The sequence below is a fragment of the Nicotiana tomentosiformis genome, chromosome 8 (genome assembly GCF_000390325.3).
Source record: "Nicotiana tomentosiformis chromosome 8, ASM39032v3, whole genome shotgun sequence".
Classification (NCBI taxonomy): Eukaryota; Viridiplantae; Streptophyta; class Magnoliopsida; order Solanales; family Solanaceae; genus Nicotiana; species Nicotiana tomentosiformis.
This window is the reverse complement of record NC_090819.1, coordinates 36,728,692-36,747,380: the sequence shown is the minus strand read 5'-3', so window position 1 is coordinate 36,747,380 and position 18,689 is coordinate 36,728,692. Positions and strand designations below refer to the sequence as shown.

Here is an 18,689-nt window from a genome sequence, read left to right as displayed (position 1 = left end):
GATAGGGCCTCGACCTACCCATCAAACCTGAATATATAAAATGGACTCCAAGGCCTAGACTTGGTAACTCCGAGGAAGTGGAGCTTACCAACCAAGCTGATGTTTGACTCTGTCTACTGGAAGGTTTGTCCAACTGTCAATCAGGACCTGCAGGCATGAAATTCAGCGTCCCCAGCAAAATTGATGTCAGTACGAAGTAATGCACCGAGTATGTAAGGCAACAGAATAACTGAAAGCTGAAACTAAACTGATATATAATAACTGAAAGTAACTGGAGTCAAAGATAATATGAAGATATATTTACCTGCTGATACTGACTCAACTCTCTCAATATACTAAGTAAAATAGATGGTTGGCCTTATAAAGCTCGGTATGTGTAACTGCTCTGCCGTAGTAGGCTCTCTCATAGGCGTTTTTCCATACTAGGTTCTGTATCTCGGCTATTCTGGGCTCGCTCATAGGCGCTCGGCCACCGTAGGCTCGGTATATAACTGACCATCTGATCAGAGGTTTCCCAATAGGGCCTGCCCATCGATTATAACTTGATGGTAGTGAAAATAATGTGATACTGCACATATATAGACTCTCTGCTCTCTTGGCTGAAAGAAGACAAAACTAAATTTAATATGAAGTCCCGATAAGGGAGAATGCTGTAACTTAGGAGACTAGGACAATGTACATAAATGCAGGAATATGAACTTCTCTTTATGTCTCGTTATCAAGCACATGTAGTTACTAGATCATGCCAAAATGAAAGAAAGGTTTAACCTTAACATACCTTTATGATATCTTCTTTATTACTCAATTAAGCTCGACACAACGTCCTGCATCTACAACAAGTGAAATGATATTGCCGTTAACATATAATATCATACCATCGTATTTGGCTAGTAGTATGGCTTAAGGAAAATAGGGAAGCAACTCCCCTATTTTTAATACACCCCAAAGACCACTAAGGGTCATCAACAACCCAACAACAACAACTATAACCAACAATAGCAACACCAACAATATAATCCAATATGAGTTTCTCCGATTATGTTAACAATCATATTGAGCGGCAAGCTCGTTTTTACTCATAACAATATATAAAGTGAATCCAACTCTAATTATATAAATTAGTTTACAACCTTCAGAACATCATACTTATATGTACCATATTATTTCTAGTTTAAAACATCCACAAAATGCCTTCCAAAATAGCCACATACGTCTAGCACCTTAATATTTATCGTCAATCACTTGTTTTTCATATTGTATTCTTCAACCAACTTAATTAACACCTATAAATGCTTAAAAACATCAGACACAACATTATCAAATTATTTATCATAATTTCCCGCCACCACAAACCATATATTGAGCCACAAAACAGTCCAACCAAAAAGACAACCGTATCACATGTTCCTTCAAGTGCATCTTATAGTTTTCTTACTCAAACAACACAACCAACACAAGATTAACCTTAGGAACAATCAATAAGATGTTATACATACCTTGTTTAGCTTCTAAAACTAGAAACCCCATCTTAAATTAGCTAACAATAGCCCTCAATCACACCACAATACCATAGAAGCATTCTCTTGTAGTCTTTAACATCTTTGATGATGATTTGAGTTGTTGTTTCCTTGAGTTTGGTTCTTGTGATCTTGAGATTTTAGTGTGATTGAGGGTTATTGATGACAATATATAAGGGAATAAGACTTCTGCCTCAATTCTTGATAGTGTATTTGTGTGAGTAACATCTGTATTGATGACAATATATAAGGGAATAAGACTACCGCCTCAATTCTCCAAGCAGGTGGGTAAGCTGCCTGCTTTGCAGCTTGAGCAGTGCCACTTCGGACACTTGTATCTATCTATTCCGATATCGTATTGATAAGCGATTTACAGAGTTGGAAACTAGACACATAGGGATTTATTTCCATATATATATATATATCCATGTAACTCTCAATATATTGGGAGAAAAGTGCATCGCAACTTGGCCTATAAATCTGCCTGTTTCTCCGAAGTGCGGCGACGTGACTTGGTGACCCTACTTTAAAAATTCATATTTCTCGACCCCGATGTCGTATGAATATATGGGTTGGACAGTTGGAAACTATGTTGCAATACCTTCATTTTTGTATGAGATATGTCCCAAAATGACTTCATAAAGCATACGAATATAATTTCTCAAAACGGCTCGTTACAAGACAAATCTTAACTCGATATTTCCGTAAGTTAAATCCAATTTTTCCCAACCTAGATATTTTATATCCAAAAACCATATATATTCATATTATGACTTTACACTCATTCAAATCATGATTAACAAGTCTCATATTCATTATACATCACCTTAGAACGCACAGGGTGCAACACCAAACTTGTCGACTTTCGACGAAACGTATTTTCTTCAATTGGTTTAGCTTCTAAGCATTCCAACCCTCTTGGTACTCGTTATTCATGATATTAAATATTTATAACCTCCATGGTAACATGATTTACTTACTTTATATGCTTCCAAATATAATCTTATTTCTGAGCTTATATCAATTGACTTTCGACGTATTCTCACGTACAAAAATATGGGGTGTAACATGTTTCCTCTGCCTTACCATAGGGATGTTGGGATCCAGACATAACTCTTGCACGGCCATCCCTAGTGAGATACCTATCATATCCGTATACGACTATGCAAAGCAATCAACATTAAATTTAGAAAATTCTATAAAACCTGATCTGAGCTCGGGGTTTAGTCATGCCCCCAAGTGGCATTTCCTCTCCAAGAATTTCTCAAACAATTATACTTGTTTATAGTTCTTCCGCTATGGATTTGGTTGCGTCCATTTCTTTTGGAACCTAGAAATACCTTGGTACCTGATAGGATTCTGACGACTCCCCTCATTTGTCGCCTTCATTTAGCTCGGGATCAAGCATCGATTCCTGTAACTGTTATGCCACATGTTCCTTCCCTTTGCTACTAGAAATCGAGATTGCATTCATCTCCCTCACCATCGGTCGATCTTCTCTTATTTTTTTAATTCCCTCTGGAGTTAGGAATTTTAGAAGTTTATGGTATGTTGACGGCACAACCTTCATCTCGTGTAGCCATGGTCTTCCAAGAATAATGTTATACCCCATATCGCCATCTACTACTTCAAACATGGTCGTCATCATTACCCCTTCGGCATTCGTAGGCAGCAGAATGTCCCCTCAGGTTGTCACACTTGCTAAGTTAAACCCGGCAAGGAGCTTTGTGGCCGGAATGATGTTTCCTATTAGCTTTGTTTGTTCCAACACTCTCCATTGGATAATATTCGCTGAGCTTACTAGATCCACCAAAACACGTTTAATTTTAAAATCTAAAACATTAGGAGAAATTACCAACGCATCATTGTGCAATAGTATGAGTCCATCGGCATCCTCTTTTGTGAAGGTGATATCATCATCGGCGACTTCCTGGAGTCTTTTGCTATGGGTTATCGATACTTTTATCATTTTATGTCCAAGAAGGTTACACCATTGATATCGTTCCCCTAAAAAATAATGTTGATTGTTAGATGAGAAGGATATTCTCCCGTCTTTGAGGGCTCCACATTATCCCGATTGCGACCTTGTTATTTTTAGGCCGGTTGCTTAAAAACTCTCTGAGATGGCCATTTTTCAGCAATGATGCCACCTCCTCGTGCAGATGACTGTGGTCGGATCTCATCGGTATCGATAATTGTGCTTCCTTAATGTTCCTCATCATCGATATAAGTTCCACCACGTTGACGTTGAAACTATACTCGGACAGTATGGGGTAGATGTAGTCTTAGGAACCTGACATCTCTTTATCCTGCAACGATCTGTTGTTCTGTCCACGACCAACTCTCCTATCGGTAGTGAACCTGTCCGCAGACCGAAAACCTCTGCCGCATCCTTCAGGCCTTTCGTAGGGAAAAAACTGACCTTTAGTAGACCATTGATCTACGTCGAAATCATCCTTCAACTTTTCCTTAATTGTTTCTCGGTCTCGAACCTTGATTTATGCCAGGAAACCGAGCTAGTCATCCTGTATTCTTATCTTTGATTTGTAGCAGTTGTGGACATCCACCCATGTTGTTTCCTGAAACTTTAGAAGACTTACTTTTAGTTTCCAGGAAGCATCAATGCTCCTCGGGTTCAACCTCTTAATGAATGCCTCAGCTGCCTATTCATCTAGAACGACCGATAGCAGCATCCTTTCCTTATGAAATCTGGTCAGGAACTCTCGCAACAGTTCGGACTCTCATTGTGCAAGTTTGAAATGTCGGCATTTCGGGTCTGCATCTTCCTGGAACTGACATGTTCCTTGATAAAAAGCTCTACGAGCAACTCGAAGGAATCTATTGAGTGCTCGGGTAAAAGTGAATACCATGTCAAGGGCCCCTTCGTGAGGTTCTCCCTGGACTTCTTCAGCAAGACTGACTCAATCTCGTACAGAGCTAAGTCGTTTCCTTTAACCTCTATTTTATAGGTGATGATGTGCTCTTGAGGATCCGAGGTCCCATCATATTTTAGAACGTCTGGAATTTTTAACCACTTTGGGATTAACTCGGTGCTGCGCTTGGTTTGAACGATAACTAGGTGTATTTCTTTGCGTTCGGTTCTTTCAACACTAGTGGTGCACCGGGATTTGAACCATTTGGGCATTTATTTCCCTCATATACTGTAGGAGTTTGGTTTAAAAGGGATCATTCCCATTATTGTTACCATATCTGTTTTCGTTCCCCCGTCCCCGTCAAAGCCGACGTCACCCCTTGGGGTATTGTTATCGATTGTTTGTGCTATTTGGTTTTGTGGGAGTATCGGGAGGAACTGGACCTCTTCCATTCTTGTTGTTGGAAGTACCCGACAACGCTTGCCTCAACTCTGTCATGACCTGATCTTGTCGTGAGAGATGGCCCATAATAGACTTTTTTTGTTCCCTCAAGATTCTCATTGTTTCCGTAACGTTCTCATCTTTAGCATCATCAAGAGTTGCCTCCTGAACGTGTCGCGTATATTTCCCGTCATGGACTTGCGTGGCTTCATCCACCTCATTGCAAGTATCGTTGATCGAATCTTTGTGTTGAGGCTGATTTCCTAGAGCCTTAACGTTGTGCGTGATGTTGATATCGTTAACTGCCATTTTAAAGCTTTTTTGCTAAGAAACAAAGAATTAAACAGGTAAGTGCTACATACAAGGATCAACTCAATTTTACAACTGCCAAAGCCCCATGGTGGGCGCCAAAATATTTACCCGTAAAATGGTACAATTGAGTTTATAGAGAAGAAAATCAATTTGAACGCAAAATGATAAATAAATTAAATAAAATGCAAGACTTAGCGTTGAAAACGATATAAGAAAAAAATTAGCTTGGTCCCGAGAGCAGAGCTTCCGAAGGCAGCAATACGAATATCAATAAACAAGAAATGAAGTGTTATTGAGCTTTTGAATAGTATATAACATAAGTTTGTCAGAAAATTCATGTAAATTACAATGGCTATTGAAGTTATTATTTATAGTTCCACCTAGGGAATAAGGTCCTAGGATCAAGCCCCTCTTAAATGACAATTATCGGGGCCATTTAAGAATGTGCAATGGCAGGGTATGAATGCCAAAAATTCTCTATAGTGGACTGTGTATTTAATACCGCGGAATATTATTTATTGAATGCTATCGGGTGGCAGACATTTATTTGTTTTCATTAGCAATATTCCCTTCGAGGGCTTCCTAGTGCCAACTGAAGCTACTGTCCCCGGTCTTGGTTTCCACCTGTATAGCTTTCCTTCTGTCTCTGGTTCCACGTGTTGCTCTATTATACGAGTATTTCATATGAATTAATTTTACCCTATATACCTTATCTCTAAATTTAAAAAAGAACGATCCATTTATATATTTGAAAATAATTTAACGTCAAACTTCTTACACCACGCATCTTTCACATGTTAAGGTATGTCGTGAGTTAGTTGTCGTAAGCTTGGAGAGCTAGGCTATTCGTAAGTTTATAAGTGATTAAGACTATGTTTCGTGAGTGTATGAATGGTTAGAGGTTAAATGAATCGAAGCGGGTGAATATTCATGAAACTTTTAACTTATGGAGTGACTTACAGATTGTATATCAGAGGTACGGGCCTACGTTATAACCCGTATTTTTGAAGTAATACTAGGAGTTCTTAACATTCTAAGAAGTTTGTGTTATAAGGTGTTTTAATTGTATAATAGTCGTGTGTTAAGTGTTGTAATTCAAGCAAATCTTTAAAAAAAAGTCGGGAAAAGTTATCGAAAGTTATATTCATAAGTTTAGTAAATTTTGGGTCTGATGTCACTAAAATTTTCCCCAAATATATTTTTAGCTGAGCCACCCATAAAATTAAAGGTCTATTAGTCTAGTTTCTAATGCATTAAACCGTCCATCGATACGACGTCAGGGTAGGGAGATGTGCACATTTTAGCCGGATTGTGTAGACAACCCCATTGGGACCCACATAGGCGGTGAAGATTATTTTGATGTTATAAATTGGTGCATCCCTTTCCACTCCTCATTTTTCATCCAAAACAGAACCTTAAGCTCCTTAAATTCTCCAAAATCATCTCCCTATCATTCAATAAAATCCCACCAAGGTTTTGAGGTAATTCTTCTTTTGGAAAGATCATAGTACTCGTATAAGCTTGTTCTTATCTTGTTGTAGTAAATTAGTGGATTCCTTCAAGTTGAAGTAAGCTCAATTTATGGGTTGTTCTTGTTGTTTAAGGTAAGAATATCCTTATTCTACTTATATTTGAGCATATCTAAGTGTTGTTTAATTTGTTGAAGTAAGAACTTGCGGAATCGGGTGTCAAAAGACGTATATTGCTTGATGTATTTGCTGGACTACTTTGGAATTGCTTATATGTTGTATTATGGGTAGAAATAATGATGTAAGACTTGATTATGTTGTATTTTTGTTGTTTCTATGTACCTTTAATGAAAGAAGGGTTTAAAGTGTAGCTTTACTAGTTGTAGCCCGAGCTTGTCGCTCGACATATCATTTGTGTTGGTTGAAGAGCTAAATGTGTAGTTTCTGGTTGTTGTGATTGTTATTATTGGAAACCTAAGGATTGTAAAAGAAATAGGGGATATGATTCCCGTTTTGTTATACAATAAACTTGTCGTTCGATATATGATAGTTGTATCATTCGTAGTTTGATAATAGTGTCATTACCATTGATTGTAGATTGAGGTGCTGCTCAGGTTAAGCATATTGAGTTGTTGAACAGTTGACGAAAGGTATATAAAGTCTATTTCTCTTCTTTCAATGGCATGAATCTGTAGTTAAGTATGTTCCGAATATAGTATACCCAATAAAAGTTATTCGTGAAGATCCCATGTTGTGTTATTCCATCTTGCTCATGACGTAGTTATCCCTTGTTGGGAATTCCTATTTAGTTTTCAAATCCCAACGTATACAAGACATTTCATTTACCAGCTAGCATGAGAAAAGCACATATCTATTCCTACATGTCAAATATACATGTCAAGTCAATATCATCAAACTGAAACCATGAAGCATAACAACACTCAGCACGCTCATGGTGGCTGGCACAATGCCCCTCGCCATCACACACAACTACACTCAGTACTGTATGGGTTCCTGGCATAATGCCCTTCACCAAAGCATATATATATATATATATATATATATATATATATCACTCTCTTTACTCACTTAATATCAGACTCTGGAGGGCTGGATCCTTGCCCAGGCGCTAACCAATATCACATAGCCCAATAGTGGGTCTTGGTGGATGCGTCGCCCCTAATCAGTACTAATTAGCCCAAAATGGTCTTGGCGTACGTGTCACCTCAAAATCAATACCACGTCGGCTCTATGGCCCAAGCTCAGTCATCAACCACTCTAATCTCAGTTAACCACATCTCACAGTACTCAATTCAATAGTGTTTTACATATAAAGCATCAACAACATGTGAGAAATCAAAATAAGAAAATATTGAGGTGGAGATATCATACATGGTTATGGCATCATGACTGAGAGTATGTGTACAATTAAGGCAAATAGCTCAAAATAGCAAGAATATCCCTATTATGTCTCAAACAAATAAGCACATAGACTAGACATGATTTCAAACATGAATCAGATCTCAAATAATCATACATGTTTAGAAAGCACGTGTATAACGAGGCATGATAGCAAAACAAGTCCCATAATAGTCTAAAATATACCTAGATCATGAATACCCCCGGTTCACGCACACAAGCCCGTCACTTGCACGTGTGTCACCCCAAAATATCTCAAATATATAGTTTTCAGTGATAATTACCCTCAAATTAAAGTTTAAATATGTTACATACCTCAAAACGGGCGACTTAATACTCTAAAAATCCCTTTCCACGTGAATCGACCTCTGAACGACTCTAATCTAGCAAAAAGAACTTAATATCATCAATCAAAGCCATATGAAATGATTCTAAGTGATAAAGCTAAGATCTTTGACCAAAATCAGAAAGTCAATCCAAAAGGTCAACCCTGGGCTTGCACCCCGAAACCTGACTAAACTCAAACATTCTGAACACTCATTCGAATACGAGTAAAAATATATGAGTTTCATCCAATTCCAACCTCAAACTGACCCTCAAATCATCAAATCTCACTCTCTAAAATCGTAGTAAACTAGATGAAATAATTCATTGGCAATAAATTTCTATCATCAACATTGAATAAACTTCACTTATCTCTAAAATTATAGTGACAGATCTCCCAAAAGCACCTCTTACCGAGCTCCACAATTCCAAATAATGAAAAGTGACCAAACTCTTCGAAATATAAATCCTGCCCAGTGATTTTGCATCTGTGGTCACTTGGTCACTTCTGTGGTACCGCATTTGTGGTTTGAAGCTCGCATCTGCGAGTTCCACTAGAGTCCTGACCAAACGCTTCAGCGGTCAACCCACTCGCACCTGCGCACCCGCTTGTGTAGTCTCCCATCGCAGGTACGTCCCTATTTTTCTGATGAGCCTTTTGCATCTATGAAGCCCTAGCTCCTCTAGCCAAATTCGCTTCTGCTGACTCACATACATGATCATACATTCGAAAATGCAAAACCACCAGTCCCAGCAAAACTTCAGCAATGCAATAACATCAAACATGATCCGAAATCAATCTGAAACTCACTCGAGGCCCTGAGACCCCGTCCAATCACACCAACCAAACCCAAAACATAACACGAACTTATTCGAGGACTCAAATCATCCAAACAACATCATAACCATGAATCGCACCTCAATTCAAGCCTAAGGGACTAAATAAAATTTCCAAGTTCAAATTTTTGCCGAACAAGCCTAAACCAGCCTATGGACCTCCAAATCCAAATCCGAACAAATGCTTAAATCCAAAATCACCATACGAAACTATTGGAACAATCAAAACACCATTCCGGAGTCGTCAACACAAATTTCAAACTCCGGTCAACTCTTACACCTTAAGCTCCCATCCTTGGGACTAAGTGTCCCAAGCCACTCCAAAGTGTCTCCAAATCCAAACCAACCACCCTAGCAAGTCACGTAACCACAAATGCACATAAGTGAATCATAAAATAGTGAAACAAGGCTAAATTACTCAAAATAATCGACTGGGTCGTTACAGAATTTAGAGGAGATTTTCACGATTTGGATTAGGTTAAGTATTGTTTACTCGAATTTGTTCATTATTTATGATTCCAACCATGATTTTACTGATTGATGGGGATTTTAGTAAACATGTTTTTTAAGTAAAAGTTGATGATATGAGGGTCTATTGGAGGTCCAATTTGGATGAAACACATATATTTGTACTCGTATTGGAAAGGATGTTCAGAATTTGTGTGTTTTGTCAGGTTACGGAGTGCAAGCCCGAGGTTGACCTTTTTGGTTGACTTTGCATAATTGAACAAAGGTCATAGATTTATTGTTTGGGCTTGTTTCCTATGGCTTCTATTGATATTATGAAGTTATTTTGGCTGGATTAGAGCTGTCCGGAGGTTGATTCACGCATGAAGGGCTTCTTAGAGTATTGATTTGGCTTGCTTTATGTGTGTATCTTACCTAAACTTGGTTGAGGCAATAGTTGCCTGAGTTATTTATGATAGATACGTGCTATGGGTAGCGCACATGTGTGGGGTATTACTCATGCTCTGGGTAGTGCTTAGGCTATGATATTCCTTAGATTGGTTTCTAAGCTTAATTCTGTTATGTTACTTATATTTGTACAGTTAAGGCAAATAGCTCAAAATAGCAAGAATATCCCTATTATGTCTCAAACAAATAAGCACATAGACTAGACATGATTTCTAACATGAATCAGATCTCAAATAATCATACATGTTTAGAAAGCACGTGTATAACGAGGCATGATAGCAAAACAAGTCCCATAATTGTTTAAAATCTACCTAGATCATGAATACCCCCGGTTCACGCACACAAGCCCGTCACTAGCACGTGTGTCACCCCCAAAACATCTCAAATATATAGTTTTCAGTGATAATTACCCTCAAATTAAAGTTTAAATATGTTACATACCTCAAAACGGGCGACTTAATACTCCAAAAATCCCTTTCCACGTGAATCGACCTCTGAACGACTCTAATCTAGCAAAAAGAACTTAATATCATCAATCAAAGCCATATGAAATGATTCTAAGTGATAAAGCTAAGATCTTTGACCAAAATCGGAAAGTTAATCCAAAAGGTCAACCCTGGGCTTGCACCCCAAAACCTGACTAAACTCAAACATTCTGAACACTCATTCGAATACGAGTAAAAATATATGAGTTTCATCCAATTCCAACCTCAAACCGACCCTCAAATCATCAAATCTCACTCTCTAAAATCATAGTAAACTAGATGAAATAATTCATTGGCAATAAATTTCTATCATCAACATTGAATAAACTTCACTTATCTCTTAAATTATAGTGACAGATCTCCCAAAAGTGCCTCTTACCGAGCTCCACAATTCCAAATAATGAAAAGTGACCAAACTCTTCGAAATATAAATCCTGCCAAGTGATTTTGCATCTGTGGTCACTTGGTCGCTTCTTTGGTACCGCATTTGCGGTTTGAAGCTCGCATCTGCGAGTTCCACTAGAGTCCTGACCAAACACTTCAGCGGTCAACCCACTCGCACCTGCGCACCCGCTTGTGTAGTCTCCCATCGCAGGTACGTCCCTATTTTTCTGATGAGCCTTTTGCATCTGTGAAGCCCTAGCTCCTCTAGCCAAATTCGCTTCTGCTGACTCGCATACATGATCATACATTCGAAAATGCAAAACCACCAGTCCCAGCAAAACTTCAGCAATGCAATAACATCAAACATGATCCGAAATCAATCTGAAACTCACTCGAGGCCCTAAGACCCCGTCCAATCACAACAACCAAACCCAAAACATAACACGAACTTATTCGAGGACTCAAATCATCCAAACAACATCATAACCATGAATCGCACCTCAATTCAAGCCTAAGGGACTAAATAAAATTTCCAAGTTCAATTTTTTGCCGAACAAGCCTAAACCAGCCTATGGACCTCCAAATCCAAATCCGAACAAATGCTTAAATCCAAAATCACCATACGAAACTATTGAAATAATTAAAACACCATTCCGGAGTCGTCAACACAAAATTCAAACTCCGGTCAACTCTTACACCTTAAGCTCCCATCCTTGGGACTAAGTGTCCCAAGCCACTCCAAAACGTTTCCAAATCCAAACCAACCACCCTAGCAAGTCACGTAACCACAAATGCACATAAGTGAATCATAAAATAGTGAAACAAGGCTAAATTACTCAAAACAATCGGCTGGGTCGTTACAGAATTTGGAGGAGATTTTCACGATTTGGATTAGGTTAAGTATTGTTTACTTGAATTTGTTCGTTATTCATGATTCCAACCATGATTTTACTGATTGATGGGGATTTTAGTAAAAATGTTTTTAAAGTAAAAGTTGATGATACGAGGGTCTATTGGAGGTCCAAATTGGATGAAACACATATATTTGTACTCGTATTGGAATGGATATTCAGAATTTGTGTGTTTTGTCGGGTTACGGAGTGCAAGCCCGAGGTTGACCTTTTTGGTTGACTTTGCATAATTGAACAAAGGTCTTAGATTTATTGTTTGGGCTTGTTTCCTATAGCTTCTATTGATATTATGAAGTTATTTTGGCTGGATTTGAGCTGTCCGGAGGTTGATTCACGCATGAAGGGCTTCTTAGAGTAGAGATTTGGCTTGCTTTATGTGTGTATCTTACCTAAACTTGGTTGGGGCAATAGTTGCCTGAGTTATTTATGATAGATACGTGCTATGGGTAGCGCACATGTGTGGGGTATTACTCATGCTCTAGGTAGTGCTTAGGCTATGATATTCCTTAAATTGGTTTCTAAGCTTAATTTTATTATGTTACTTATATTTGTACCCTTGTTGTGAGATATTTGAACCATGTTTGAGGTCACATAGAGGTTAATCTCCCGATTGAACCTGATAATTACTAGTATCATGATGCAATTACCTAATTTGAGCTATAATAGCACACTCTGTACATGCATACACCTTAGGATGTCACTTACACCATTCCAGGAGTATGAAATTTGATATTCATTTATCATGTTCATGTGTTCTTATATATCTGCTTTCTATGCGATATAGCTTGGGCTTGTAGCACGTGATCATATCGTGCATATTATGATTATGAGCACGTGACCACGCCTTGTGGATTATGATTATGAGCACATGACCATGCCGTGCAGATATGATTATGAGCACGCGACCACACTGTGAAAATTGTGATTACGAGCACGTGACTACATCATGCAGTGTGTGGATATGGATCCATCCTTCTAGGGTCACCCTCTCATGTTTCTTCTAAATGGTATACACATGGTTTGATAAAGGTTGACTAGTGGTTTGGTTCAGTTATTGAAGTTATGAGGACAAGCTAGCCAGTGCCTAATTTGGTTATTGCATTTCATTTTTAGTTGCAATTTCCTTGGTTGTTTACCTGATTTATTTGCATATCTTCTTTATATTCTGGATTGTTGACTGAGTAGAGTACGTTATGTTATCATGTGCACCAAGGTGTTTTTATCTGTGATTCATGACTTGATCATAATATTGTTCTGTACTTGTTAGATTTATGAATTGTACATGTGATTAGCGAGTATAATTTATAATTCTTGCTTCTATTAGCTTGCCGAGGATAGTTATGATACTTGTTGAGTACATGAGGTCGGTTGTACTCATACTATACTCTGCACTTAATTGTGCAAATCCAGGTGTTGGACCGAGTCTCAAGTAGCTGAGGCTTGATGCTGAGTTATATTTGGAGAGACAAGGTATAACTTCATCTCGACCGCAGTCTTGGAGTCTCTATTCGTTTTATATTATTGGCTTTCATTCAGTCAGTATTGTTATTTGGTATTTCATATATGTATTTTCATTTTAGAGCTCATGACTCTGTATTTACCAAATTTGGGGGGGATTATTGTATTTTGATGAATTTGTTTATATCTTTGGCATGAAACTTATACTACTTATGCTATTTCTGTTATTATTTTCTGTTGTTGTTATGTCAGCTTTCCTAGCAAGTGAGTTAGGTGCCATCACGACCAGTTGGTGGTTTTAGTTCATGACAAGTTGGTATAAAAGCCATAGGTTCAAAGGTTCTACGGGTCATGAAGAAGTTTAATAGAGTCTTGCAGATCGGTAAAGAGACGCATGTACTTATCTTCTAGGGGCTCATAAACGTTTAGGAAAAACTTCACTTTCTTGCATTCTTGTGGTGCAGATTATTAAATCATAATTTTGAACCCTTACACTTCTATTCTCTCACATATGGTGAGGAAACGTTCATTCGGATCGGGCAGACATGCACCAGTACCATCAATCAGGATGGGGTAGAGGTCGAGGTGGGGCTCGCACCACAGCTAGAGAAGTACGTTTGGAGCCACAAGTTGCTCCAGTGGAGGAGCAAGTTCCTGATACTGTTGAGCCGGTGGGACCAGCTCAGACACCAGTGGTACCTATTGTTATATTTTGTCTTCAGGAGGCCTTGGCTCAGATCTTGAGCATGTCCATGAGCTTGGTGTTGGTTCCCCAAGTATACACAAGTATATGTGGCCGTCAAGTAATAAAGTGACTCAAAAGTCGGATGTCGAACCCACAGAGACTTAGATCAATTGTTAACTAAGCAAACTAAAATCAACTAATTGTCCAAGATAATCAAGAGTGATGTTTTTCTATTAATATACTATTGCGGAAATTAAACAAGTAACAACTAATTTATCAAGAATGCAAATGCATATGATGAGATTGTAATTCAGAGGAGATGAAGTTTCTAGGGTTGTGGTAGGTTTATCAATCCTGTTAAGTTCAATAATCACACTTGTTAATCCAGATTATCTATGGTTGTTAATTGACCGGATCGTTTATATGAATAGCATGTTCCCACAATACTACTCGCCTATCCATGATATATCAATCCTATATTCCTATGGTATTGAGTCTATCATGAATGAATATAATACGGTATTCAACTAAGCAAGATTGTTAGGTATATTCCTATCCTAACCGCGAAATCTTCCCCCAAGCCACGGGTTCAGAAACAAGCTTTCTCTAATTCTACTATAATCTAAACACGGCTTTCCTAAGCATAGAACGGATAGTAGGGTGAATTGGTAGATACAATCATTCACAAGTTAAAACTAGAATTAAACAAACAACCACAGGATGATAATTCGAATTAACAAAGATGTAATTAATAAACGTTAATAATCATGTCAACCACAACCCTAGAAACTAGAGTACTTAGCCACTCATGTTCGTAGCAACAATTTTTCAAGTATTTTGCATAAAGAAATTACAAAGAAAAGATGAAGGAATAAAGAACTCGATGATTTTCTCCTCCAAGAATGTTCCCAACGTCTTCTCCCCTTCAAAAGTCACGCTCCTCCTTCACAAGTTACGTCCCACTTTTCCAAGTCACGTCCCTCTTTTCCAAGTCACGTCTCTCTTCCACAAAAGTAAGTTTAAAGACTATTTATATGTGATAGGGTTTGCATGGGTTGAAATAATACAAGCCCACTTCAAAACAACCTTTTTAGATTAGCTCGTTCACTCTCTCGTGCGCACACGAGAGTGAACGAGCAAAGTTCTTCTCTTTTTCTTTTTCTTCTAGGTCTCTCGTGCACTTCCATGCCTTTTTGATAAACTTCGTTGTTTCTTTTTCGAGCTTTGCCTCAATTGCTCGTTCACTCTCTCGTGTGCACGTGAGAGTGAATGAGCAGAGTCATTCTTTTGTCTTTTGGTCACGAATCAACCTCTTTTGCTCACATTTCATCCAACTTGCTCCTACACATAAGAATGCATGTAATGAGCATAATTCACTACAAAAACTCATGGAAAAACCGTAACCACACAAGTTATGAGATGAAAGTACACCGACAAATATGCATTTTTGGCCATTTATCAACACCCAACACTTATACTCTTGCTCGTCTTCGAGCAACTTTATACACTTTACAACAACACGACCTTTTGAAACCACTCTCATAACTCATCATACCAAGAATATTGGAAATAGACTAAGCACAATAGTGTAACGTCCTCACCTCAAGATTTGACTCACAAGCACCACGCATTTTTCACAACCCGCTCACTTACTCTAACATAGAGGTCAACGACACTACCTTTGCTTCATGAATCAAGTGCCCTCACACAATAAAAGAGAGTAGTTCCACACACATAAAATTCAAGAACAATTAGGAACTCAACATATAAAGAATTCACTCACTCTTAGAAACAATATTCATATGCTACAAAAGATGAACCATAGGCTTGCCCGTAGTGTACTACTCTACTAATCGAGCTCGTTCATTCAAGGATCAGATAGGACTTTATTTGGTTGTAATGTAGGCTGCGGGACGGGCATGATATATTTAGATATATGAGTGACTATACCTCCCTAAGCACTTTAATACATACACTTTGACATTTAAAACCCCACATTTGTGTCAAACCATAACTCCACCTTCACATCAATGCATATTAACTCCATACTTCTTTAAGCACAATTACATCAAGAGTCACCACTATCAAGGAATATTTTTCACATAATACAACTACTTTTTTTTCTTTCTTTTTTTAATTCAAGTGGCTCTTACTTTTTCAAAATAGTGCACCTTTCTCTATATTTCATTAGTTCCACTCAAAAGCCAAACCAACCACCCCACACTTTAACTTCTACAAAGTTCATTACAATTCAAGTGCTCATGAGAGGTGAAAAGGTTCAAATAGAAGGTTAATTCAAACAAACGGGTAAGGCTTGTAATGTGGTTTCCAAAGAAATAGGATTACAGGCTCAAATGGTTAACTACGATACATAGCAAATAGGCGGGTAAAACATATAATGGGTTCAACAAAGAAATGCCTATATCAATTCCAAGACTGAGCAAAACTACTATTTCTCTTTGCAAACACACGGGGCAAGTTCTAGACATCAAATGCAATGCACAGAATAATACCCCCCCCCCCCCCCACACACACACACACACATGGCACATAACTCACTCAGGATGGGACTCATGAAGACACTCTAGTCAAAGTAGTTACACAATGTTAAGATCATATAATTTAAGGTTCTTATACAAGAGTCAAAAATTGAGCCTAAGCATCACAAACAAAGTACTCACTATTCTCAAGGCATAACAAAGTGAAAAGATATTGCTTCAATTCAAAAATCAACACAATGGCTCATACTCCTAAAAAGTAAAACTAACTACACCCGGTTCAAACAAAACCCTTGGAAAAGAACCGCGGCACAAAGAAAACCCAAGGGGGAATTACTACACTATATACAAAGAAAATCTTTTTGTCCTTTTTTCTTAGACTTAAATCCCTCAAGAAAACTGTCTAGGAGATCCATCGTCGGGAAAAGTCCAATATTTCTACTTTCTTTTCGATTTTTTTCATAACTACTAAAATACTAAAACACTACACAACAATGAAAACAAATATAAGAAGTTAACATTTTTCTAATATCCTACTACTAATTATCTAGAGAATTCTCCCACCCCACACTTAAAAGAGTGTAGTATCACCAATGCACAAATAAAACAAAACAATAACGAGGGTAGACAAGAAACTCCCTGAAAGGCCAAAAGCTGAAGCAATAGCGGCTCATGGGGTACTCAGACTTCTCCCAGACATGGTCCTTTGTGTGGACACCCCACACTTAGTTCTCACCATCTAGCTTGCTTTTGCACTCTTCCAATGGCTTTGCTTCCTATGCTTATAATTCTACAAAACAAAAACAAACACTACAAAAATAATATAATAAAAAATAAAAATATAAGAAAGCAGTAAAGTTGGGTTGCCTCCCAACAAGCGCCTGATTTAATGTCGCGACACGACACAAAATCTCGTCTAATCATTGGCAAGTAACACCTTCGACTTCTGACGATCAAAGTCACCCCTATAATAGTGCTTTACTCTTTCTCCGTTCACTAAGAACGTTCTCTTGCCACCTAAGATGCAAAACTCAATTGCACCATGTGGAGTGACTCTCACTATCCCACACGGGCCAAACCATCTAGATTTGAGCTTCCCCGGAAAGAGTCTCAATCTCGAATTGAACAAGAGAACTAATTGGCCCGGTTCGAACTCGTGATGATGGATATTCTTATCATGCCAGCGCTTGGTCTTTTCTTTATATAACTTGGCATTCTCATACACGTGCAAGCGAAACTCATCAAGCTCGTTCAATTGCATCAACCGTTTTCTACCCACTATGTATGCATCAAAGTTCAACTTCTTTATCGCCCAATAGGCCTTGTGCTCAAGTTCCACCGGTAAATGGCATGCCTTCCCATAAACTAGCTTGTAAGGGGAGGTTCCGATTGGAATTTTGTAGGCATTCCGGTATGCCCATAGAGCATCATCAAGATTTGCAGCCCAATCTTTCCAACTTGCACTAACCGTCTTCTATAGAATATGCTTTATCTCTCTCTTTGACACTTTAACTTGTCCACTAGTCTGAGGATTGTAAGTAGTCGCAACCTTATGTTTGACCCCGTATTTCGCTAAGACGTTGTCCAATCGCTTGTTACAGAAATGGGTGCCCCCATCACTAATCATCACTCTCGGAGTGCCGAACCTTGTAAAGATATTATTTTTCACAAAGTTGACTACAACCTTGGCATCATTGGTAGGAAGAGCAAAGGCCTACACCCATATCAACACATAGTCAACGGCCACCAAAATGTACTTACACCTACTAGACAAGGGAAACGGACCCATAAAATCAATTCCCCAAACATCAAAAATTACAACCTCCATAATACCGTGCAATGGCATCTCATGCCTTTTCGTGATTGTTCCTGTTATCTAGTACCTATCACACCTCCTCACGAACTCATGGGCGTCTTTAAACACCCTAGGCCAATAAAAACCCGATTGCAACACCTTAGCTGCCATTTTGTGACCTGCATAATGACCACCATAAGGCGATGCATGACAATCATGTAAGATAGCATTTATTTCAGATTCGGGCACACATCTTCTCATTAACTGATCGGTACAAGATTTGAACAGAAACGGCTCATCCCACACATATGATCTCACATCTCGCAAGAACTTCATTTTTGCATAAGGTTCAAGATCAGGCGGCAT

General features: G+C 38.4%; 1 protein-coding gene across 1 annotated transcript; it reads right to left on the bottom strand.

Moving 5' to 3' along the window:
• Positions 1-17,444: 17,444 nt before the first annotated feature.
• On the bottom strand, positions 17,445-18,689 carry LOC138897328 (uncharacterized). Its single transcript, XM_070183293.1, has 2 exons — positions 18,483-18,689; positions 17,445-18,002 (listed from the first exon to the last, which is right to left on the bottom strand). Exons 1-2 carry the CDS (start codon positions 18,687-18,689, stop codon positions 17,445-17,447), a joined length of 765 nt encoding a protein of 254 aa, XP_070039394.1.

Coding starts and splice junctions, on each gene's coding strand:
- LOC138897328 (XM_070183293.1), bottom strand. CDS start 18,689: ATGCCGCCTGATCTTGAACCTTATGCAAAAATGAAGTTCTTGCGAGAT. Junction 18,003..18,482: donor GTCACAAAATGGCAGCTAAG/GTGTTGCAATCG, acceptor CATATTCTATAG/AAGACGGTTAGTGCAAGTTG.